Source organism: Strix uralensis, chromosome 2, assembly GCF_047716275.1.
Source record: "Strix uralensis isolate ZFMK-TIS-50842 chromosome 2, bStrUra1, whole genome shotgun sequence".
In the NCBI taxonomy this organism is placed as follows: domain Eukaryota; kingdom Metazoa; phylum Chordata; class Aves; order Strigiformes; family Strigidae; genus Strix; species Strix uralensis.
Genome location: NC_133973.1, coordinates 116,598,003 through 116,624,737, shown reverse-complemented (window position 1 = coordinate 116,624,737; position 26,735 = coordinate 116,598,003). Strand labels below are relative to the sequence as shown.

General features: G+C 39.9%; 1 protein-coding gene across 16 annotated transcripts in view; it reads left to right on the top strand.

The window, feature by feature from the left end:
- Positions 1 to 26,735, top strand: part of LOC141939714 (cyclin-dependent kinase 8) — a 90,352-nt gene that overhangs the window by 35,650 nt on the left and 27,967 nt on the right. For 13 of the 16 annotated variants that reach the window (XM_074859988.1, XM_074859989.1, XM_074859979.1 and 10 more), the window contains 2 exons: positions 8,634 to 8,744; positions 11,887 to 12,027. In XM_074859988.1, coding sequence (XP_074716089.1) covers positions 8,634 to 8,744; positions 11,887 to 12,027 — 252 coding nt within the window. Of the gene's footprint in view, positions 1 to 8,633; positions 8,745 to 11,886; positions 12,028 to 13,595; positions 13,784 to 17,689; positions 17,897 to 26,735 lie in introns of those variants that run through there. The other 3 variants (XM_074859995.1, XM_074859993.1, XM_074859994.1) reach the window with 3 other exon arrangements.

Below are 26,735 nucleotides of genomic sequence, written 5' to 3'. Positions count from 1 at the left end.
CAAGCCAAAATTAATCATGACTAGTTTATGCCCATTTATATGTATGATAATGTTGTCAGTTAGTTAGAATAGCTCTTCTCTCCCGCTTTCATTTTAAAGAGAGAGAGAGACTGTTTCTTTCTCTGGCTTCGTTTTAGCAGGCTATAAGGATTTTGGCTTGGCTTGCTGGGTTCCTGTTGTGCAGTAGACTCTCCCTTCCCCTGGGTGTAGGCTTGGGCTTTCTTTGCCCTGTTGCAGTTGGAATTAATCTTCCTTGAATTGGCCAGCATTGCGCATAGTGTTTCAGGTAATGTCTCGCTACTGCCTATGCTCATCTGTTGTAGCAGTAGTTGCACTGGCATCTTATCTGTTACAGGATGACTAAATCTTTGTCAGTCCTCTTCTGGTATGAAAACTGCCTGCCTTTCTGCATCAACTGCAATCTGCTTCCTGTTCCAAGTCCCTATTTGCCCATTTTCTGTCTTAAGTCCACGACATGACTATTAGTATGTGATTTGTTTGTTGCTGGATCACTTGGTGGAATTGATGTGAGCCTTTCTGAAGCATGAGATGATGATCAGATTTTGAATTTATGCCATCAAACTAGCAAGATGACACAACAGTGATTTTTGCTTAAGTGAATGTTTTGCTTGATATTGCCAGTAGCTTTGTGTCTAGCCAGCTTTCTGACTGTCCTAAGCTTTAGGAGAAACGTGTTGCATAGCACTCGTAAGAAGGCAGTGAGAGCAAGGAGTTGCCTTTTCTAAAATAGCTGATGTCCTGAGACAGGACATCAGAGAAACTCCTTATGGGCCAGGTCACCTGTCCAGTTGCTCTAGCAAATGAGTCTGCTCGATTACAGAAATAAGCATGGTAGTACTGCAACACTAAGCAGGTTACATTCCCTGCAGACCACATATAGTAGTAAGCATCAAGAGTGGAGGTGGAATGACATTTGCAGTAAAGCTAGAAATCCTCACTTATGCCAAGAGTGCAGTGTCTTGGCTCACGAGAAGTGTCTGTAGTGGTGGAGAGCTGTATGGGAAGTGTGGGAATATCAGTGAAGGAAGATCATGTTCATAAAGACTTGCGCTGAGTTCAGCTCATATTTAATGTGACAGGTAATTATTGTTAGTGTCCCTGTGTGAGAAAAGATTTGCCATAGTCATGCTGCAGTTTGCCAGGCTGCCTTAATGCTGCGGCTGATTATTTAATAACATCTTGTCTTACCCTGCTTCGTCCTTGTTTGTGAAGTAATTTAACAATTTTATGCATCGTTAGGACACTTTCATTTACTGTCCCTCAGCTGCCTCATGGCTGCGGAGTGAGTATTTCTGCATTTGAAGAGGGAGATGGAGGAACCTTAGTGTGAGCCCAGGACTTGCACATAGGGATGCTGTTTCCCTGGCTGTGTCTTGAACAATATTTGTGAAAGGAAGGGCAAGATCAGCCAGGGCCAACATGGGGTTATAATGCTCAAGTCAAACCAGATATATGAGCATCTTCATCATTTGCTGATTTCTATTTCTTTGAAGGTCAGTTGGTTCTTTCTTCTTTATAAGGGACACCCAGACCAACTGATTTAAGGGAAACCTTTCTCGTTGTAGACATGGATTTGAATCATTATGTGATATGTAAATGAAATGGAAGGTAATTTGCTGAGGGCCAAATGCATAGTTCTTGTCTACTTTCTCTGTGTTCTGTAGAGCTGAACTAGGATAGACAGAAGCAATTAGATACCAGAGTCACTAGGCCAAAAAATGGCCCATATCATTAGCAGGCATTGTACTGATAGTCAAACCATGTTTCTTGCAGTCTACTCTGTTTTCAGTGGACTCTTGTCAGCTGCTGGACGTGAGTTGAGTCATCTGGTAGGAAAGGCATGTGGCATATGGGCTGGAGAGGCCTGGTTCATGGAGAGTGAGGCTGCTGGAAATGCTGTTTACAGCCCATGTGATGTGTTATCATCTGCATGAGCTCTTTCTGTCCTTCAGACAACATTTGCATTTGTTGCTCTGCATTATTACTGTCCTGGAGCATTTCAGCCTTTCCAAGACAGTGATTCAGGAATCATCTGTCACCACTGCAGCAATTGTTTCCTTATTCTGATGGCTTTGCTGATGTATATTAGCCATCCTATGCACTGGGGTGCTTGTAGCTGTCTAGCATTGACCAAACGCATCGGGTTTTTTAAGCAGATTGAAAGAATAGGTAGTTAAGAGCTATTCAGCATAAAAGGCAAAGGCAAAAACCGGCACAAATGATAAACTGCACACACAGATGCACAAACAGTAACAGCTGCTATCAGTGACAGTAACAAAGACCAGAACTCTTAAAACATTGGTGATGGGCCACAAAAGGAACCTTTCAGGTGTGTCCTTGAAGAGAGTCAACTAGGGCTTTGTAACCGATGAGAAGTAAAGCAGATTGCTATGGATCTTAAGGAAGATAAAGGTTTTATTAGGTATTTCAGAGGACTGCAGGGATTCTGTAAGGATGTTTAGAGGAAGGATAAAAGGCAGGAAAGGGAGAGATCAGGGTGGACTGGGGCAGAAGCAACATGAAAAAATGGAGAGGGAATAAAGGGCGGATTTCATGTAAGCAGGCTACTGGGCAGTGGTGCTTGTTGGGCCAAGCTCTGTACGTGGTCACCACAGTGTCCTGTGCCTGTTCCTAACTATTCTCTGAGTGAGTGTGCGCTCTGTTCTGTGAGTGCATCTGTGACCCGCTAGCAAATGTGAGGCAGGACTAGGTGGTCTGCAGGGGACAGATGCTGGGAATACCTCAGGTCTGCAGAAGCTGCATACGGGAGAGACGTAGGTCAGATACGAACACTCAGACAGCTCTCCCTGGTAGCTTGTGTGTGTGACCTGCTAGTGAACTTCAAACATGCAGAACCAGCAAGCAGGAGGAGGCTGAAATCTGAAGAGACCTGACATCAGAGCTGGAACCTGGATGAAAGGGCACAGTGTCTGGGCTTGGATTCTGAACAGACGTAAGGTCTGCACTGGAGTCAGAGGGATCTGAGAATACGTGTCTATGTATACAGACTTTAAGCCTGATTAGCCAGAGTGGAGAAACAGGATCCAGGCCAGTTGTGGTGTTCAAGTTTCATGTAAGCGCAGTTGATACTTACGTGGGTGCTTGCAAAGAAGATGCTGTTGTCCTGCCTCTGTTGATACCTGCATGGCTGGTCATGTCTGTATTGTGTGTGTGCTGTAGGAAGTGCATGCTCAGTTACTTGTACCTTGCTACTGGCTGGATTTGAAACAGGGAAAGGCAGCAGCCTGTCACCTAGCAGACTAAGAAGAATGCTGTGAATCTCAAAGTCTGCAGGATTGACTACCCCTAGCACAAAGGATAATTAAGTCTATGTTGCCTCGCTGTGTAGACAGGGAACCCTTCTGCTGCATTACTCAAAGCTCCTCATCTTTGTGTCATGTTCTGGACCAGCTTTGGTGATGGATTATCTGTGTGTCCTTCGAGGTGAATCACATTTGATGTGAAAAGGTTGGGTTTTTTTAAAGTGGATGATAGCTGCTGTCTGGGGAATAAGAAGTAGGATGGACTTAAAATGGGACAGGAGGGGATGAAGGGGAAAATTACATTATTTTCTAGGTCCCTAGTATCTACCTCTTCCGTTAAGGAATAGTCATGTTGTGTCTGGTACAGTTGTGTCATCAGGCCACAGGAAATCTGATAAAATTTTGGTATGGACACATAGTTGCTGAACTGTCATGCAATCTTCTGGGTACAGTTAATTAATTAAAATGTTTAGCATAAATTTAAGCTGTGAATTTAAACAGATTCAACAAAAAGTCTTTTGCTATAAGGATTGGCACAATGTATCCTTAAACCCTATAATCTCATTTGCTGTTGAGAGGCTGACTCCCACCAGTAGTTATTGATGCCCTACTGGGTCTGCCTGGGATTCAGTTAATCTTCTCCATAGCAGCCTGTATGGTGCAGTGGTTTGGATTTGCAATTAAAGCAGTGTTGATAACCCACCAGTGTTTTGGCTGTTGCTGAGTGATGGTTGCACAGTGTCTAGGCTTTTTCTTTTTCTCCCGCTCTGCCCCTCCTCCCTCTGTGGAGGTAGCCTTTGTTTGGAGACTGGCTGGGCATGGGTCTGGTTGTGGAAGTGGTGAGTAATTGTCTTTGCATTGCTCCTGTTGTTTGTTTTTTGTTTTGTTTTAAAATTCCTATTTCCTTCATTTATTAAACCGTCTTATCCTCACCCACAAATTTGCTTGCCTTTTTTGCTCTTACTCTCGCATCTGACTGAGGGGGATGAGCAAGTGGCTATGTGGATCTTAGCTGCTGGCTGGAGTCAACCTGCCATTTACAGAATTCCACACTTCTTGCAGATCCTGCCTTAAAATTTCTCTATGCAGTGCTTTTACAAATCTCTTGCATCTCCTCAAGCTTGTGGGCTATAGGTCCTCTTGCTCAAGGAACGGTCAGTGAGTAGGGATGAGAGTCCACCTCAAATGAAATAGAAAAGAAGGAAACAAACATGTGCAGATATCCACTCCCATTTTACGATCTCAGTAGCAGCTAAAATGTTATCACATGTGACAAAGGTATCAGTAGAAAGGAATGAATTTTCTTGTTTCTTTTATTATGTAGCGGAAAAATTATATTTTATTGAAAATAGATTAAATCTCAGAAATAAAATGTTAATTTTCTATTCTATATTCAAATAGTAGTTCAAATTACCCTTGTCTTTTAAAAAACCCTAGCCATTCCTTTTATTAAAGATGTCATAATTTCTGGCAGACTGAGCTGGCAAGAATTCATCTAGTCTTGGGTAGCCATGCTTGACAATAGCTTGCTTAGATAAAACTTTTGTTTCTTCTTAGCAATTGTGTGAGTACAGTCTAATTGTAACATGACCTATAGCTCAAATAGACTGATGTTGTCTGCATTCAGTTTTAGTGCTATATCTTGGCTCTGTTTTCCTTTTGGTGGTGGTTAAAGCCATAGTTTCTAAAGCAGCTGAGCTGGCTTAATGCCTCACTGCTGCTGAAATATATAGTTCTTGCTCCTAGCTGTGTCCTTTTGCTAGTGCTCATTCTGCTGTTAGTGCCGCAAGTCATTTCAGCTCAGGAACTCAGCAGAAAATTACTGCCTTTGTGTGTCTGGGTTAGTTTTCTCTTGAACTGTGCGCTGTTTTGTGGATGGCTTCTGTGAGTGCTGTAACTGGTGTAATACATGTTGTGGGAGGGAGTTGGACCTTCTTCTGTAGGTGGTGGTGACCTTGTAGATCAGCTGACTCCATCTTAAAAACCACATCTTCATTTAGGTGACTGCATTGACAAGGCTCTAAATGAGTCATCCCATTCAGCTTTTGAATGACTGCAACCGAAATGCAGGGTTTTCAGATAATTGGGATTCAGGAGAAAACTGGATACCCCAAATGGCTCTACCAAAGATTACAGCCTATGGGAAAGGGCGAATGCCACAGCTGGCTGTTTGCAGAGGCGTCTTGATCCTGGATAATAGCGAGGTTTACATAGACTTCAACTTCTATGTAAAGCCTATGGGCAAAACACCAGCCCATCTGAAGTGCATGTATACCAATGCACACAGCATGGGTAACAAACAGGAGGAGCTTGAAGCCATGATGAAACAGGAAAATTATGATGTAGTGGCTATAACAGAAACATGGCGGGGTGTCTCCCATGACTGGAGTGTGCCAATTGATGGCTACAAGCTTTTTAGGAGGGATAGACAAGGAAGGAGAGGTGGTGGGGTGGTGCTGTATGTCAGGGACTGTTATGATTGCTTTGAGTACAAGTGTAGTGAAGACAGGGTGGAGTGTCTTTGCGTTAGAATCAGGGGGAAGGCCAACAGGACAGATGTTGTAGTAGGAGTCTACTATAGGCCACCCACCCAGGACAGAGAGGTGGATGAAATATTCTACAGGCATTTAGGAGAAATCTCACGATCGCTTGCCCTTGTTCTTGTGGGAGACTTTAACTTCCCAGACATCTGCTGGAAATATAACACAGCAGACCGGGACCAGTCCTGGAGATTCCTGGAATGTGTGGCAGATAACTTCCTGACGCAGCTGGTGAGTGAACTGACCAGAGAAGGTGCCCTGCTGGATTTCCTCTTTGTGAACAGAGAAGGACTGGTGGATGATGTGGCGGTTGGAGGCCGTCTAGGGCACAGTGATCATGAAATAATAGAGTTCTCTATTCTTAGGAAGGCCAGGAGAGGGGGCAGCAGAACTGACATCCTGGACTTCCAAAGGGCTGGCTTTGTCTTATTTGGGCACCTGCTTGACAGGATCCCTTGGGAGATGGTCCTGAAGGGTATAGGGGTCCAGGAAGGCTGGACACTCTTTAAGAAGGAAGTGTTAATGGCTCAGGAGCAGGCAGTCCCCAGGTGCTGTAAGAGAAGCCGGCGACAGAGAAGACCACCCTGTCTAAACAGAGAGCTTTGGCTGCAACTCAGGAAGAAAAGGAGAGTTTACAGCTTTTGGAAGAAGGGGCTAGTGACTCACAATGATTACAAAGATGCTGTGAGGCTATGCAGGGCAGAAGTCAGGAGGTCTAAAGCCCAGCTGGAAATTAATCTGGCTTCAGCAATCAAGGACAACAAGAAATGTTTCTGTAAGTATGTGAGCAGCAAAAGAAAGACCAGGGAGGGTCTCCATCCCCTGCTAGACGCAGGAGGAAACGTGGTAACAAGTGACGAGGAGAAGGCTGAGGTGCTTAATGCCTTCTTTACCTCAGTCTTTAATAGCAAGACTAGCTGTGTTGAGGGAATCCAGCCTCCTCAGCCAGAAGACAGAGACTGGGAGAACGACCCCCCTGCATTCCAGGAGGAGACAGTCAGTGACCTACTGCATCACATAAGACACACACAAGTCTATGGGACCGGATGGGATACACCCAAGGGTGCTGAAGGAGCTGGCTGGAGTGCTTGCGAAGCCGCTTTCCATCATTTACCAGCAGTCCTGGCTGACCGGGGAGGTCCTGACAGATTGGAAATTGGCCAGTGTGACGCCCATCTATAAGAAGGGTCAGAAGGATGATCTGGGAAATTACAGGCCTGTCAGCTTGACTTCGGTGCCCGGGAAGCTGATGGAGCAGCTTATCCTGAGTACCATCACACAACACATGTGGGACAACCAGATGATCAGGCCCAGTCAGCATGGGTTTATGAAAGGCAGGTCCTGCTTGACAGACCTGATCTCCTTCTACGACAGGGCAACCCGCTTATTGGATGACGGAAAGGCTGTGGATGTTGTCTACCTTGACTTTAGTAAGGCCTTTGACACCGTTTCCCACAGCATTCTCCTGGTGAAACTGACTGCTCGTGGCTTGGATGGGCAAACACTTCACTGGGTAAAAAACTGGCTGGATGGCCGGGCCCAAAGAGTTGTGGTGAACGGAGTTAAATCCAGTTGGCGGCAGGTCACGAGTGGTGTCCCCAAGGGCTCGGTTTTGGGGCCACTCCTGTTTAACATGTTTATTGATGATCTAGACAAGGGGATCGAGTGCACCTTCAGTAAGTTTGTAGATGACACCAAGTTGGGGGGGAGTGTTGATCTGCTTGAGGGTAGGGAGGCTCTGCAGAGAGACCTGGACAGGTTGGAGCGATGGGCTAAGGCCAACTGTAGGAGTTTCAATAAGGCCAAATGCCGGGTGCTGCACTTGGGCCACAACAACCCCCAGCAGCGCTACAGGCTTGGGGAGGAGTGGCTGGAGAGCTGCCAGTCAGAGAGGGACCTGGGGGTGTTGACTGACAGCCGGCTGAACATGAGCCAGCAGTGTGCCCAGGTGGCCAAGAAGGCCAATGGTATCCTGGCTTGTATCAGAAATAGCGTGGCCAGCAGGGACAGGGAAGTGATCTTACCCCTGTACTCGGCACTGGTGAGGCCGCACCTCGATTACTGTGTTCAGTTTTGGGCCCCTCACTACAAAAAGGACATGGAATTACTTGAGCGTGTCCAGAGAAGGGCAACGAAGCTGGTGAAGGGTCTGGAGCACATGTCGTACGAGGAGCGGCTGAGGGAACTGGGGTTGTTTAGTCTGGAGAAGAGGAGGCTGAGGGGAGACCTCATCGCCCTCTACAACTACCTGAAAGGAGGTTGCAGAAAGCTGGGGATGAGCCTCTTTAACCAAGTAACAAGTGATAGGACAAGAGGGAATGGCCTCAAGTTGCGCCAGGGAAGGTTTAGACTAGATATTAGGAAGCATTTCTTTACAGAACAGGTTGTTAGGCGTTGGAATGGGCTGCCCAGGGAGGTGGTGGAGTCCCCATCCCTGGAGGTGTTTTAAGAGTCGGGTTGACATAGCACTGAGGGATATAGTGTAGTTGGGAACTGTCAATGTTAGGTTAATGGTTGGACTGGATGATCTTCAAGGTCTTTTCCAACCTAGATGATTCTGTGATTCTAGGAAATGAATAGGAAGTGAATGCCCTAAGGGCCTTATGACCTGCTTTCAGCTTTGGTTTCAAACTAATGACTGGTTCTTTCATTTAAAAAAATGTGCTGTTTTCTGTGACTTGCAAATTTCAACTTTTATTGTTTGCATTGTAGAGTATGTAGCAAAGACTATTAAAATTTTCATCTTTCCAGCCCTTTCACAGCTCTGGATGTGTGGATATAACTGTTGTGGACTTTCTTTATTTTGCAGTTGCTGCGGGAGCTCAAGCATCCAAATGTTATTTCTCTGCAGAAGGTGTTTCTTTCTCATGCTGACAGGAAAGTGTGGCTTCTCTTTGACTACGCTGAGCATGACCTCTGGGTAAGGTGAATTGTTTGTAGGTACCAGGCTTAGAGTTTTAGTTGCAGAAAAGGGACAAGGTCAGGGATTTAAAAACAGTATAGCCTCTTACTCCCATGTTTGTTGGAAACGTTTTCAGTGCTAAAGGAAAAGCAATGGAAAATGTTGGGTAAGCACACTACACAGTTAATCTGTGACCTCTTTAAGAAGATAAAAATCTGCATTCAGCTCTCACTAGCTAGAAACCTAGTTAAATAAATGGAGATATAACCCTCCATTATAGCTGAAGTAGGGTGCAGAAAAATGTAATTGATTATGCAGGTGGATTCCCTTTGAAAAATGAGAAACATACTGGCTGAATGGAAGAGTTTGAAGTTTTAGGTACATTGAGTGTCATCCATGAATACATGAAGTGAGAGTAATGCCACTGTATATAATTGAAATTTAATTCATGTGTTTCAGTGGGAAGAGCTTTTTACTCAGTTCATCTGCTGAGATTTCATGTATTTGGGAGGAAGGCTGTTTAGTCCTAATTTAGGAATAGTTTTAAAATATAAACCTGTTGGAGGCGATGTAAATTTGTTCTAAGATATATACCCTTTTCCTCTGTTAACTTAATATTTGTAAACTTAAGATCTATTTGGAATACTCAAAAAAAAAAATTAAAGTATCATTGTAAAGAATCCAAAATACCATGCAACCTTTCCCTGAAAAAGGTATGTGTGTGCCTTGACTTAAATGTGACATACGTTTTGAGCATTGCTTTCAATGGAATACATATTGTAATACTAATCTTAAAAGATACTAAGCACATTCAGATCAAAGGGTACAACAGAGGCAATTTAGAATGAGATGGAAATTTTGATGTATGCGTTCATGTAAGAATTGCGCAGTATGAATCATCAGTTGGTTTTTCCTCGCATGAAGTTTAGGCAGACAGCACAAACCAAAGTAAAACTAATTTCTTTTGAAAATGCTGTTCCTTGTAGTTGGGAATAGGTCAGCAGTATTTGCCTAGTAACTAATTTCTTCAGCTAAGCTGAACTAAAGATATTTTCTCCCCGTTAAATGTCTTGGAAGTTCTGATACTTGGTATTGAGATTTTGTTACCAAAATAAAATTAAAGAAAAAAAAATCACTGAATAGCTGAAATGCTGAGACATTCTAAATGCTGATGTACAAAAAACAAAAGGAAAAAAAAGTTGTGAGGAAATGGAGTAAAGGGGTTTTTTTTGATGTGGAGAGAGACCAAGCACGTTCTTTTTCACTGCTCCCCCATATTTATGATATGTGAAGCTACAGAAGCTTAGGAATGCTTGAGTTTTTGGGTTTTTTTGTTTCAAAATGTGCTGCAAGGCTTTGTATTTGTTTGGATGATTGTGACTAGTAGTGACCTGTCCTTGTTTGTATTTATACATTTCTGCATTGCTTCATACTTAAGCAGAATCACTGCAGAAGCACTTCTGTTAATGAAACACTGGCTTGTATATAAGTAACTTAGGAATGACCCTCAATTTTGAGCTACATGTTTACATGCACATACCCATATAAACTCCAGAACTCCCCAGCCATACCAGCTCCTGGTTGTTCACTGTATCTGGATGCAAGAGACTTAGCTGCAGTGACTGGGCTGACTCCGTGCCCCACAGAGCCGGCTATGGACCAAGTCCTCCAGCGCTGAGCATATCTAGCACAGCAGGTCTCAAACAAGGCTGGGAAAAGGGCATGGAGTGCATTAGAGCAGGAACAAAAAAGGCTAGGAGAGCCGTCTGTATTTTGATCTGTCTCTGAAGATTTACTTCTCTCTGGCTGCTGCATGAAAAATAACAATTGCTTTGGAAGCAGAGCACTGTGGAAGTGGGAGGCGAGAGGAGGCGAAACTTGTTGCTCAGGCTGAGGGATGTTCATGCACGTGGTGCTTGGCTGACTGGGAAGGGACTGTTAGCTTTCATCAGCGTTTGTCTCTTGCGTGCGGCTCCATTTTTACCTCTGGCAGGGCAGGGATGTGCCTTTTCCTCCCAGGAAAGCCAAACTCGACGCCTGAAGCAGAGGAGGGCAGGCTGTATGGAGATGGGCTGCAGCAAGAGAAGAAACACAATTTCCCCAAAGGGTTTGAGTAGTTCGATACCTAATTGGCACCTGGAAAGCTCAGGAACGTAGGAAGAACATGTCATAGAAGTTTGGTGCCAGGTTTTGGATGGACAAGATCAGGGCTGTTTCAATGATCACACAAGTGCGAGCCATTACAGAAAATAAGTGTGAATGTATGGAAAAGTTTGTTCTAGAAATCACCTCTCAAAAGGAGGCAAACATAGAAATGGTTGCCACGACCATGGCGCACCTTATGCTATTGAAGTTAATGGCACCTGGGACTCGAGTGCTAAGACAGCATATCCTTTTGGAGTCCTCACTGTTGCTAGATGTCATTGCCTGTGTATGCACATATAATTGTTAAAGGTTTTTTTCTGTGGCTGACTCTCTTATGGACAGATTTATAGCTTTGCTCTGTCAACAGCTTCTGTTCTGAGAGTACTGTGCTTTAAGGGTATAGTAAATAAAGAAGGAATACATCTGAGCTTCTAATTTAAATGTTTAAAACTCCCAATACAGTTTGCAAGAATTTCTGTCTGGCATTAGGTGTTGAAGATTCCAGTGTCGTTATTACTGTAGGAGAAAAGCCACCTACTGTAGGAGAAAACTCCTTATATAGCAGTTATGTAATGCACTTTTAATGATGTGCTGTGATACACAAGATATCAGTTCTGTCTTAACAAAATGAACCCCCAAACAAAAATACCCCTAAAACCTCCAAGATCAGTGAATTGCAAGGGAATTTGCTTAGGAAATTGCATTGGGTTTGTATTCCTCATCCCGCTGTGGGAGATTGAGTGAGTGGCTGTGTGGAGCTTAGCTGCCTGCCAGGGTTAAGCCACAGCAACAACAGATTTTATTTTTGAGAGATTTCCTTGGAACAGTGATCACTTTACCTCAGATAGTATTAATTTTCTAGTACTTAAGATGCATGTTTCTAGTTTTGAATATGAATGATGAAAGGTTGAAAAAAACTAAGAAGTCTGTGTAAGGAATTGCTGGCAATCTTTTTGTAATGCTGTACATCAAAATATTACAGTTTTTTATTTTTATTTCTTTTTCCCGTTTACAGCATATAATCAAGTTTCACAGGGCTTCTAAAGCAAACAAGAAACCAGTTCAGTTACCTCGGGGAATGGTGAAGTCACTGTTATATCAGATCCTAGATGGTATTCACTACCTGCATGCTAACTGGGTGTTACACAGGGATTTGGTAAGTGGATCTGCAATGGGTTTTAGCACTGGGACGATGATGATTGAGGGCAAGGATTGTTTTTATAAAAAATCACTGGGAAACAAAAACCTTTGTGCTAAGGGCATGTACTAATAAATATATATTTTTGTACTGCAGTCAGCTTTGATTAGTAGAGCGACTTTTAAAAGCTGGCTATGATCTGATATGCTTATGACAGCAAAGTATATCAGATGGCTGTTTTCCTTTTTTTTATTTTTCTAAACTATTTTTAAAAGTGTTCATTTAAATAACAGGCATGTTGAGGTACAGAAAATGCCTCTGGTAGTATCACTGCAGGCAAGATAAATAACTAAATACGGCATGTGTGTAGGTGGGGGAGAGGATGATTGGCTGTAAGAACTGCTGAAAAAAAAATCCCTAAAATTACCAGTTTTACTTATGAAGGTAACTTTTGAAGGCTGTTATCTCCTCCTAATACTTATAATCTGTCAGAATTATAGCCATGCCAACTTCTGAAGACTTTTGCAAATAAACTAATGTTTATCCAAACTACACTATAAGCAAAACATTTTGAACCTGAGTTAGTGTTCCTTAACCAGCAAATTCTATTAAATGATTTAAATTGGTGAATCTCACCAATTCTTATATAGTTGCATTTGAAATACGCCCATAACTGGCTCGGCTGGTTCTGTCTGTTGTCTTAAAATTGGGTAGTTTTCCTGATCCAATTGTCTGTAGCTCTTAGTTTTAGAAGTAAATTGAAAAAAAATGCTGTCAAAGTATGAAACTGTATATGATGCTTCTAATTACTGACATTTCATTAGTGTATGAGAGTATCATTAGTTTGACCTTTCATTCCCATGAGTCAGAATTACCAGTGCTATTCTATGTTTGGTGCAGTAAGTCTGGCTTCCTTATTACTCTTCCAGCGTCACTTTTTGTCTCTGAAATAGCTTTAATAGTGTTCCTGGAAATGTAATCAATGACTAGTTATTTGTTTGCTACTTTCATGCCCAGTAAATGCTTTTACAGAGTGCCAGCCTCTGTTTAAATGGATGGGAAAAGATTTATCTTTGATAAATAACATTTTCAGACCTGAAATAAAAGGAAGCTTTGCTTTATTAAAATAATTGTATGGATGTTGTTTCTAATTTGCTTCTGGTTTTAGAAATGGAACAAAAGCTTCAGCACTGAGGGAAAACGTCAAAAAGATTGTGGTGACTTTGTCATGATTTGTGAAATAGTGGAGCAAAACATAATGTAGAAATATATAGTGCATGTTAGTACTTAGACACACTTTGTTTTAAACCAAAATGTAATATCTTACTGTAACGTTCTGCCTGCAGTAGTGCTCTTCAGTATATTTTTGAGGCATACAGAAAACAAATGACCTGTCATCAAGAATCGATTTTTCTCTGATGTCTTACTTTCTACAGTTTCAGAAAATTTATGAATTTAAGCATAATTGAGTTTAAAAAGAAAATCATGCATGTTGTTAACTGGATGGCTCAGGAGATTGGTAATTTATTACAGAGCCTTTCACATCTAGGTTTGTAGCTCAAATACAGTTTAAGTTGGCAACTGCAAAAACTATTACCATCTCATTTTCCAACCTATGTGAAATGAGTTGGTGGTCTCAGTCCAGCATGAAGTTTTCTTCCAGCAGAAAAACCACCATCACAATTGGCTATCTTTTGATAATCTGAGGAAGAGACCAAAAGCTTGAGGCAGAGACTGAGAGGTCTTCCCACTGGAACCTTGTCAACCCATGTTGGTGAGAATCCTATAAAAGCTCTGCAGGGGCTGCCTGTGCTGCCTTGTCTATGGAAACCTTTGGGTTTGTTGTTTTGAAACCATTCAGTTTGAGCTGAATTTAGAAGGCACATATTTCATGTAAGAGAACAGACAGAATTGTATCTGTCAGATACTTTCTTCCTTTTATCAGGGTCCCTGGAAATAGCCTGAGTAACAGAAGGGATTCTACCTAGTGTTTTGTCTTAGCAAGACAGGAGCATATTGGTGCAAAGTTAGGCTTGCAAGCTGGGACTTCAACAGCACGTATATTCTGGTCCAGAACAAAATAACTGATGTTAATGCTTGTTCTTAGATGTGGTTTCTATTCCAGGATACCTGTAATATTACCCTTCAGGAATATCAGTGTTAAATCATCAATTTTAACTCCTAATTGGATGGCTGGACAGATATATTATGTTTCTCCTACTCTGCCTTTAAAATGATAGGTGTTGCTGTAGTTTCTAAATATTTTGTGTTTCTCTAGATTTAGATGTGTGCAGGTAAACACACAGAGTTGCTTAAGTAACATGCTTGCTTTCATTTCATATATTAGCTATTATAAGAGTGATGGTGCTTGGGGGTGGTAGGAAGCTAAAGAATATAGTACTCTGGCAGAAAAATCTGGTTTTTGCTACATCTCTCTCATAGGATAAGGATTTTTTTAAGGGTAAGAAAACTCTGTCTTGGGAAAGTAATTATCTTCCATCTAAGTGCAATTTTCTGGTTTGGGGGTTTTGGTTTTTTTTTTTAAGATTTTTTAATGAAGTTATCTTTTAGGTGGGTAATGTTTTGGAGTTTTTTGAGATCTTGACTTCTGTAATCAGAAACAAAATACAGCATACAGTAACTCATTTCTTGCTAGTATCCACAAAGCAGACAGTAAAACTTAATGGCTATTAAAATCACATAAACCTAGACTGAAGTTGTCTTCATAATGGTGGAATTGAGGAATCTTAATTCATGTAAGATTTGTATAAAGGGAGTACATTCTGTATGAAATAGTAACTGTAGGAAGACAATAATTGTCTATTGTGTTATTTCTAGTTATGGTTTGTCTTTTACAAAGAAAATGCATACAAATCTCAGCAATAACTTAACTGTTTAGTTAACTCTCTGCTGGTTTTTTCCTTTCACTGGGTACATGAAAGCCAATTCACTATTTCCATCAGAGCAAGGGAGATGTTGATTATATTTGTTATCTTTGAAAACTGCTGTGCTTGAGTAGTTAACTTTTCCATAAATCTTTGAAACATGCCAGTAAGATTTTTCAACAAATAAATGTCAGTCTTTTTAAAACTTCTTATTTGACTTGCATATTCTTCAGCTTTTTTTAATTTCATGACTGAGAGCAATTGAAAGCAGATTGTTTATTCATGCTCTGACTGTAGCAGGAAGGAAATAAGAACACTTCATGTAATTACCACAAAGTGCATCAATTACAGTTTTAATAATATTTTGAATTTAGTTATCAAGCATGCTTGAAACATACTGTATTTTGCTGCCTTCTTTTCCTAGTATTTTTTCTACTTTGATATGCAGCTATTGGACTTCATCCTTTACTCGAAGTTCTTACTCCACACTAAAAATAATCATAAGCAGAGGACTGGCCATAGATCTGTTTTCATCAATCTGCAGCCTCAACAGCAAGAGAAAAGGAAAGATGGACTTTGCAGCACACTTGGAAGATTTCAAGTAATGGGCTTAAAATAGAGGTCCCTTAGCATGGTACAGCAACTTCTACGCCATGCCTGTTAGCATTTAAAAGTGCATCATTAGTATTAGTTTGCAGAATCCTCTGTCAGCTAAGTGATTTGGTAACATCACCCCTCCACTGGTTTTGTGTGGTGACAGTAAGATTAGTCTGCAATTTAAATTAAAAATAAGTTTTGCACTGAAACTATTTGAGTGCTCACGTGGTGCAGCAATGCTTACAAACATACCACCACCCCACAAAAAAAACCCCAAAACCACCCGCAAACAAAAAAAAAAAAAAAGAAAAAAAAAGAGGAAATCTCAACAGCTCTTACTTGTAGTACTGCAGCTGAGACACTAGGATGAAATGCTTTTTGTTCCCAAATTTTCAGACTAAATTCCCTGGCCTGTCTCTTTGTGCATGGTGTGAGTGGGTGCTGAACAGATGAATTGCAATTTGGCAAGCCAGGTATGGAAGTGGGTAACACAGTGCTGAGCTCCTGCTTCCCATTTCTGTCCTCCTATCTCTTGCCGAAGGAATTACAATCTCTTAGCCTTTGTCAATAACAACATCCATGTCCTAGTTAGTCTGGGATTGTGTTGCTGTGGATGTGACCGATTGCAAATTAGCGCTAGCACAGGATACTGCAGTCTAACGTGTTTCTAGTGTGCAGCTCAGCTAAACTGCTGCTGTGGGACGAGCACTGTGTTTTAATAAGCTTTCAGGCGGACAAGCTTTAATACAGTTGGAATGTTGCTTCCTGGGACCTGGACTGTTCCCAAGGATACCTGCTGCCAGGTTTGGGATTAGTGGGAACATTAAAGATGCTCTTTTAACAATAAATGAGGAGTAGCCACTGCCAGGGTGGTTTTTTGTTGACAACATCTTAGTCACTTTCCAGGCTCTGGCTGTGAATCACTTAAGTATGCGCTTTAGGCCAAGTTAAATATATGGAACTTTTACCCTGGTAATTTACCATTTTCCACATTAGTGCTCTTGAATCCAAAAATGTACCCCTTGTCAATATTCAAGAATTACTTCAGAAATACAGGAATGCCCTTTGGTCCTGCTCTAGTGCTTACAAAACTGTGGTCATTTGAAGGAATGAGCGTAAATGCTTAAATGGTAGGAAAAGCTGTGCACATTACTAGAAAAGTTAGCAGCTTTTAAAAGCAGGGTGGTCTTCTACCCTGTTTAAGTATATGAACAGATAATAGGCATTATTTCTCAAAAGATATTGACATGACTTACTGGTGTTTTGCTTTCAAAGGAGAAAAAAAACCTCAACCCAAACCCGATCACTATTTTGGTTGTCAGCAGTTGCATTTCCCAAGATTTTTGTTTCCAAGGCATTTTTCATTATGTAAGTGTGTGGTTTCATGAGATCACAAAAGAACAATGTGTCTGGCAGAACCTTGTTTTCTTGCATAGGCTGTAATAACATGCTTTCCTGTGAGTTGTAATTTACTATAATTCTAAATATTCTATAGTTAAAATAACATTATCTATTGTTTCTTAATGCTTCTATTTACAGGGAACGTGACTACTCCCTTGCCTGCCTTTCTGAGCATTTTCTTTATGTCTTGAAAATTTAATTTAAACTAGTAACTAATCAAAGTGAAAAAATGATCAGAAGAGACTGCAAAACTGAGTATTTGATGCTCACGCCAGTGACTTTTCAAAAAAAACCCCAAAACAACCCAGAAAAGCAACCAAAAAAATCCAGAGAAACTTTCCTGTTTTTTAAAGAACTGCTGTGCAAATGAGAATCCATTGGCTTGCTTTCTTCTTGGACGTTGTTGTTGGCAGTGGCCTGTTAGGTCAAGCTCTTGATTGAGTAATGTCTGTCAACTTTGTACAAATGCAGATTTGAAGCTAGAAATACAGAGTATATTGCTGCAGTACTACCAGCTTTCCAATCGGAAAAGTAGAAGGCATACTGCTTAGAGATCTCTGAATTCACTGTAGAGAAGCCTATAGAGATACATAAAATCATGTGCTTCATATAAGCAAATCATTGTGCGACCACTCTCTCCCTCTCTTTAAAAGGTCATAGCAATCAGGGGAGGTTCCTGAGGGGAAAAAAGCAAATGTCACTCCAATCTTCAGGAAGGGCAAGAAGGAGGATCAGGGAAATTACACACCAGTCACTCTTGCCTTGATCACTGGGAAGATGATGGATCAAATTCTCCTGGAAGCCATTTCCATACATTTGAAATACATGATTTGGAGTAGTCAGCATGGATTTATGAAGGGGAAATCATGCTTAGCCAACCTGAAAGCCTTCAATGACTAGCTTGATGGATGGGGGAAGAGCAGTGGATGTTCCTTACTTTAGTAAGGCTTTCAACACTGCATCCCATAACATCCTTGTAGACAAACTGATGAAGTACAGGCTAGGTAAGTACACAGTGAAGTGAGGTGGACTGAACACTGACTGAGTTGATGGGCTCCAAGTATTGTGATCAGTGCCACAAAGTTGAGCTGGACACCAGTCACTAGTGCAGTGTTCCACGGGCTGATATTGGGTTCAGTGCTGTTTAACGTCATAGTGAATAACCTGGACTGTGGGACTGAGCACACCTTCAGTGAATTGGCAGATGGTTTCCAGAGATGCCTTCCAACCTCAGTCATTCTGTGAATGTTTTACATCTTCATCATTTGATCTGCCTTGAAAAATTCAGTTACTGTTTTTACAAAATCTGAAATCCAGCTCATGACAAATCAATAGAAGAGAAGCTGGAGGGGGGTGGGGGATGTGGGTGCAGGTGTGAGTAAGAAGAATATGAAAGATCAAATAGCTTATGTGGAATAAGGAATGATACGAAGAAAGCAGTGAAATACAAAGCCTTTGCAGTGAAGGAAGACATTTTTGCAATGTATCTTGACTGCAGCAGAATGAGAGGGAGGACATGGTGCCATTTTCTTTTCCCGAGGAAAAAAAAAAAAAGTATACCTGAAAGTTTTTTTGAAAGTTGTGTGGTCATAAAATGAAAGCTATATTTCTACTGGATCATCAAATTGTAACCAGCTTTGGGTATGAAATGCTTCTGTGACCACATCTCTAGAAAGAGATACCTGAGTCTTGAGAGATTAAAAAACTTGTCAGTTCTACAAGATTAAACTGTATGGAGATTTGTATTTTTAGACCTTCCTTTGGTTAGTCCTGCATCTCTTATTCTTAGCTGGATTACTATTTCTGTTGCGCTAAAGCACTGAAATCAAATGGAAAAGATAAACCAAAATACTGTATTCAGTCTACTTCTCCAGTTGTATTTGGGTCTTCATTGCAAGACTTCCCGGTGATTTTGTAAATTGGCCATATTTAAAGATAGTGAACAGATTTTTTTAATTAATAGGCCACTTCCATTCAAGCAATCCTTGAATATGAATATAATCTTTCATAGCTTTTTACAGGTTGATCATCTTTAATCTCAGATCTTATAAGCAAGTGCAAGGTCATTTAACAAGTTTTAAGTAAGGATTGTAAAAGGATAGAGTAAAAATCCAAGATCTGTGATAACAAATGAGATCTAGAGAGACACCTGAACATAATTTTTATCCAAGGAACCAGTGTTTAGCAAAAATGGGAAACCAATCCTAAAAGTTCTTGATAATCTTTTATCATACAATACTGTTAGATTCCTCTTTATAGTAAGATGGAGTGCTGAGTAAGGGAACGTTTGGTAGATGGTTTGCAGGTAACTTACAAGTAGAAAGCTTGTTTATAAACTTGATTCAAATGAAAACAGAGGTGCAAGGAAGGGTCAGAAATCTCACTATTTCAAGAACATTTTCCAAATCCATCTCTCTTAGACTACTGCTTTTATTCAGAGCCCCATTTACTTGCTTGTCAAGTCCAACCTTATGAGTATCATAAAGATGAGAAAGTTTTTTTAGCCTTTCATTATCTTCTGCAGGTGTTTCCAAAAGGTCTGACTACCAGTTTGTCTGGTGTACTGTGTTTTGTTTGTTAGAACCTGCACTTAGTTTATCAATAACTTTCTTGCTTCTTAGCTCAGTATTTCTTTTCCATAAATAATTCTCAAAATAATTAATTCTCTGCAGTGATAAAAGCCAAGTCCCATGACCTTGTCTTTTACAACTGGCAGTGATACTGGCAACACTTTTTTTTCTCTGTTCATGAACATAATCTTGTTTTGAAACTACAGTAAACACAATCTTTCTCCGAAGTTTAAACGAAGGTCAAGGTGGAACAATGTATATATTATTAGAAGAGCTTTGCTAATTTACCTAGCCAATAATGTGACCAAACCTAGGCAGACTTGCTCTTAGACTGTTATTGCCTAGAAGAAATATAGGTAAGTTTCTGAATTTGGAGTTCCATAGGCAGTGAAGACTTCTGCATCAAAGAAGTACAAGGTGCAAAAAAGAAATTGAAAAAGTAGGGCTGCTTATTTAACCACCAGATGCCCTAGGGACAAATGAGTACAACACAGATGAGTATTTGGAGACGTGAAATTACATTACATGATTATTGACATTTTAGTGAGATATTTTTCACTTACCGACTGCAGAACTGTCAGACATGAGAAGCAATGGAAACAGAGTATTTCTTCCTGACTTTTCTATGTCAGTGTAAAAGAAATAATTTTTAAACTGGGATCTCGGACCAGTTAACGGTGAAGAACTGTTGCAAAAGGGGAACTGCAAATTTTAGGCTGAAACTAACCTGCAGTTTTTTCTTCATATGGCTATAAATGCTGTTGTGAAGAGTACTGCTTTTGTTTTCTTTCCCCTCCTTCTTTCCCCTCCTTCTCCTAGAGCCCTTCAGTGCTAGATAGAATGATTTGGGACTGATCTTTATAACAATTTACATCTTTACCTTACAGGGTATCAAATCAAGGCAGGCCTTTTCAGTGACTTTCACCAAGAATTAATGTAATTGTAGTGACTTTTGAGAAGTTTGTCCTTATTTGGTGGAACATATATTTAATAACAGTACCAGAAACACGTGTGTCCACGTATTGCCTACTGACTTCTAAATTGAAAACAAGATGGTGCTTTACAGTTTTAGATAGGAGAAATACCATTGCTACTACAGTCTTTAGGAAAAATAGCTGAAAAAATGCAAATGGTGTTACATGTTCCACAAGAAAAAACCTTTACGTTGGTCTACTGATACTGTGTCGTCATAGCCTGGCAGCTTAAGGGACAAAGCTTACCTCGGTAAGCCTGTTTGTTGCTAGTTCCCCCAAGTAACCTTTATATCTGTTATATTATATTTCAGATATATTTGGTAAAAAGATATGGTATCAAACCAGTTGTATTCTTTCAAATTTCATGAAAAGCAGATGCCAAATAGAGGATGATGTGTGTTCTGAGAGAAATGCATTGAGAGTTGCACCAGGGCCATTTCAGTTTGACTTGTCTGCGCTCTAAAGACAGTGGTTCACTGATCAGTTATAGTGCATGCCTCTCTCCACTGGCCCTGTATGCTTGGTCATCAGAACAGATAGGAGGTGGGAAAGGAGCTTGAGGATCCTGGATATGGGAGAGAAAGGCATAGGAGGGAGCTGGAATATGTGCAGTGAGAAATGCAGGAGGAGGATCTAGGACTTAGATGCTGAGGACCTGGGCTTCAAGAGCCGCAGCCATCAGAGAACACCTTGTCTTAAGATACTCCAGACTGAAAGATTCCATGATGAGAAAGAGTGAATTAATACATGAAGTATGTGAAAGATTTTTTTAAATCATATGTATTTGTTGTTTTTCAGTGAAGGCTTTTGACAAAGATTTCATATCTTTGTTTTTTACTGAAATTATTGAAACCTCACAAGTGCCCTTTACCCCTTCCCCAAGAGAATAAGGGCTGATCAGACTGTAATATCTTGATGCCTATAAGATTAAATTTGCCAAACTTACTAATAAATCCAGTTAACTACAAAGAATGCTCAAAAAGGTACTGCCTATTTAAAATTGTATGCTATGTATCTCTTCTGCATGATCTCTAAATGTATGGAGAGTCCTATAGCAGAGTGATTTCACTGGAGGCAGGAGGTATATGTAGCAAAGCGGAAAGCTGAATAATTGGAAATTTTTTTGTAGGAAAATTACATGTCATATAAAAGCATTTAGAAAAATGCATAGGTGTTACCCAAGTAGCATCATGTTGAACCAGAAAATGTCAAGGCTTTTTGTGATGAATGTTTTAATAAGAATGTGTCAAATAAAGAAAATAATAGAATCATAGAATGGTTTGGGTTGGAAGGGACCTTAAAGATCATCTAGTTCCAATGCTTCTGCCATGGGCAGGGACACCTTCCACTAGACCAGGTTGCTCAAAGCCCCGTCCAACCTGGCCTTGAACACTTCCAGGGAGGGGGCATCCACAGCTTCTCTGGGCAACCTGTTCCAGTGTCTCACCACCCTCACAGGAAAGAATTTCTTCCTTATATCTAATCTAAATCTACCCTCTGTCAGTTTAAAACTGTTACCCCTTGTCCTATTACTACATGCCCTTGTAAAGAGTCCCTCCCCATCTTTCCTGTAGGCCCCCTTTAAGTACTGGAAGGCTGCTGTAAGGTCTTCCTGGAGCCTTCTCAGCTCTAGGCTGAACAACCCCAACTCTCTCAGCCTGTCTTCATAGGAGAGGTGCTCCAGTCCCCAGTCGTCTTTGTGGCCTCCTCTGTACCAGCTCCAACAGTTCCATGTCCTTATGATGGGGGCCCAGAGCTGAACCCAGTTCAGTAAGGGGTTTTTTCTAATATGGAGAAGTGGTTTTGGTGGGATATTTTTGATCCACATATTGCTTACAAAAGGAATACCACTTAAGTTTCATGTCAGTGTATATGGTGCTTTGTTATTTCTGACTATATGAGGAAAATTGGACTGTTAGGAGATTCTGAAAGGTTTACTCAAATACATTACTTGTGAAGTTGTAGGAGCTCCTTGTGAAAGTTGCCTTCATTGTTTAACTGTCCAAAAGACTTGAGGTTTCCTTTAATGGTTCTTTATGAAGCAACTTTCACCGGTGTTCAGAGATGTGGTGCTTTGAAAATCTTTAGTCAGCTACCCAAAATTGTCTGACAGCTGAGGAATCCCATCACTTCATGTATGCTGAACTTGGCATTTTCAGTCAGTCAAAAATTTATTTAGTAGTTGTTACTGCAGCAATCTCAGAGTCCATTTATACTGCCCTTGCAAAGGCTTCAGAAGAGAAAATAAGCTGTTTGCAAAAGGAATGTGCATTAAAACCTGTGTGAACTCCATTCTATCGTACAGTACAAAAAACGGGAGAGCAGGGGAGGAGAAGCAGCAACAGGATGTAGCCGTTTGTATGTATGGAAAGATGGTCAGATGACCACTGTCTTCATAATAAAAATTAAGATTTGGAAGTCTATATTTCTATTTTTTATTGAAATATTAGAAAATATCCTGGTTTCAGTAGCTGAGGATTTTTGAATACTGCAAAGGAGATACTTTCCTAGCAAGTGTAGTTATTCTTATCATTCTATCTTGAAGTTCTGCACTTTTCAGAAAGCAGGATGCCCCTGTGCAGAACTAGCATTCTTTATATAAGGAGGGCTCATTCCTTAAGGTGCTGATTTGTGAAATTCGGATTTGGTAAAATACTTCTGCTATTCCTTTTTTTCAAGCTTAGAAATATTTTGACTTTTTAAAATTCCTGGGTGTTTAAGTAGATTGATAACTGAAGTAGAACGATGTAATGAGAATTATATGGGTGTAATATAAGCAGTATATTTAGGAATAGAATTCATATACAGATACCTGATACATAGATAATTTTTATATCTGTGTATATATATGAGGATTTCTGAAGTAGTTTGTATCTGTTTTTATCTTTTTAATAGCAACAGTCTTGCCTGAATTAGGTGAAACTTTGGGGATGCAAATAATTCTGTAGCTTTAAACTTGTTCTTTTGTTACTAGCCTGTTTTTTCATGGGCTGGCTTTCCAAGATGGTCAGATATCTCTGATTATGGTGCTGGAAAAAGAGTAATGTAAGTAATCCTTCACTGTTTGAAGGCTAGCTCAGTCATCTCAGTGCATTGCCACACAGTAATGATAGGTAAACTGGCTGAGTCATATCCAGATATAGAAATACAAATAGAGGTAAGACTTCTACAGAGGAAAGGCATTCTAGAAACTTCAGATCTAATGCCTATTGTAAAGGTAATGAGCTGTACTAGCCAGACGGAAAAAGTATGAACATAACTTTTGGTTCTGACATGAGAGGTGTGGAGGACTAGAAACTCTTTGATCACAAATATACCTTTGAAGTAAGATTAGTCAATAAAAACCCTGCAGTAGGATTTAGTAAAAATGCGAGAGTATGGTTTTAGAAACACGTAGGTACAGTTTGCAGTTTAGTTTTGTTGGGTTTTTTTAATACTAAATACCTTAAGTTTGTGGTAAAGTTATGACTGCATAAAATGCTGTGGAAGATAGGGATATAAATTGTTCAAAATACAGGAAGTAGCCATAATAATTGTTTTGTCTGCATCTTCCTGTAAACAGAAAATGCAATGATCTGTATGAATTATCTATACTTATAGAGGAAAAGTTAAAAAGATGAGAAAACAGTCCTTTGATTAACACTAAATCTGAGCTGTTTCAAAGTAGCTTGTGAAAAATTCACCTCATAAATAGGGCAGACTTACCCGTATAAAAGCTTGCTCTGTATGGACTTCCAACTTGCTCTGAACACGAGTGACACAAAACATAATCTTTGGGGCATTGTTTGAAATACCGCGTTTGTTATGTACACAAAGGTGCTTTAACAAGTAAGCATGAGCAAAGCCCAGACAACCACTGAAAAGTGCATAGTAATAAATTTCATGGGCTTTTCACCTTTTTTAATTTTTCTTCATTCTGAACAGGAGGAGTTATGTATTAGTCAATACAAGTAGGATGATATGGAAGTGAAGCGAGTATTATTTAAATGAAAAACAAAAATAAAATAGAGCTGTTAAGGAAGATGGTATGGACTACCTACCACAACTGCATGCACACCAAAGAGTAAATAAGGCAGTTTTCTTCCTTTGTGTGAAAGTATTAGAAAGTATGAGATTACAGTACTGCTGCATGCCTGTCAACCTGCAGAAGCTGCTTCAACAAAGTGAGTGAGCAGAAGTGGTACTCAGTGTTTTTGTTAACCATTCAAAATCCTCACTTGTGAGGCAGAACTCTAAAATGAAAAAGGAGATGGAATTATATCTGGAATAATATAGTACCTAAAAACCAGTATCAGTGCATACTCTCCTCTTGCATTTGATCCTGCTCTGGTATGTCTGCAGCACTCAGAGTCATCCTGACGTAGGGACGGAGTAATTGCTCGTGAGCAAAACCCACAGGAAATATATTTCTGCAAGACTATTTGTTTTAATTTCTTGTTTGCTATTACACTTTTAAATTATGTGTTAAGGATATTTGATATGTTAGATTTTCCTGCTGTAATAATGTTTTTGCCAATGATATCCACCTTTCATTCCTTGGAGACTTAGTACAGAAAGTCACACCCTGCAGCTTGTCCTGATGTACATTTTTAGGGAGTGCGAGATCTGGCCTGAAAAATGTAATTAATTTTTTTTCTTTCATCTTTAATTCCATTCCAATGAAAGTGATAGAAGAGCCTGTGTATTAGGCTATGTACAGCCTTTAATAAGTTACATTGCCCCAAGTTGGCAGTAACTGAGTGACAGCAACGGAAGAAAATTTTTGGAGTGTGTTCAGAGCATAAAAATGTAATAGTGAGGCCAACAGTTTTCATCATGCTGAAACAGAGATAAAATATGGTGACAATAACTAGCAGAAGGCCTCCCTGGCATAGATATGGCATCCCTCTATCTTCTATCATACCCAAATACTTTCTGTACTTTTAAAATTTTTGAGCTGTGTGTGCTTTGATAATTTAGGGTTTTGTTTTTGACTGCTACTGGTAATTTTAATGGTTCCTGGTTTTAATAAAAAATTTATTTAGATGCTTGATTTATTTTTTTAAACAGTTCTGAGATGTTCTTTATAAGATAATTAACAGGAAGTAAATTAAAATAGATTTTCTTAATTTTCCAGTGCTCTTCACAATTCATGTGTTTTTTAATTAAAAAGAAAACTTGAATATTTAGATTTAATACATGTTGAGTTCTGTGGAGCCATTGTTTTCACCAGTGTTTGTGGTGGTCTTTTGGTGATAATTTTTTTAAAGCCCAAAATCAGTTAATAAACACAGCTGAAATTATCTTAATTGTGAATGCACATCTTTGAATTCAAGGAAATAAATTAACTTCAGAAAAGTGCTGATACTATCATTTCAGTATGGTTGTATTGACACTTCCATTGTGCTAGAGTACTATTTAGCCTTGAAGTAGTCAGTTTTGTTCAAAGTGGAAAGAGAATTGAATTATTTTCTTTAACCATAAAATGTTCAAAAAAAGTCAGTTCCAATCCCTAAGAATGCAATAGGGGAGCATCCCACCTTGATAATAAGGAAATGTTTTGGGTGTATGTTATGATTACTTGAAGATCAACAACTTAAGACAAATGTACCTTAAGAAGCATAAATGTTTTGTGAGTCATAGACCCTGAGATGGGGTACCAATTTTGCAAGGCTAGCTGAAGGCTTGTAGGTTTTTGCTGCACAGTTTTTCTTGTCAGAGGACCTAACTGCGAAGTGATAAACCACATCAGTATATTAAGATTTCTGCTGCTATGTCATGAAAGTGTTCTTCCAAGCAGGCTACAACTTGGTAAGCCCTTGCAGTTGTCTTTCAAAACCTTTTTGATTTTTATTTTTTTCCACGCCATTGAATTACAAACCTCACAGCAAGACGTTTTTAACTTATTTGTGTTTCATGCTTTTTAGGCACTTTCTCACACACAGCTGAAGAAGTTGAATTTTTTTGTGTGATTGTAGGGTTGTGCATTTGAATCTGTTCCTGTATTGTTTAATATAATACTTTGAAGTCTAAAACTTAAAAAGTCATTCATTCTAAATCTTAATAGAATCACTGTCGGGGCCATGATTGCAAAAGCAAAATAATTTAGGGATGAAAGTGCTTTGCTTAGTATTGTTCTTTTAAACTGCTTTTTAAAAATGAAAAACAATGTTATACTTTTTTTCAGTTATCTTGGCTTATCACAGGTAGAAATGGGTGGGATGGCCGGTTCTGAAAATTGGTGGCACAGCCATTAACAATGCGCAAATACTAGTGGTTAACAAAAGTCACTGGTGTGACTCACCCCATCACTGTAAACC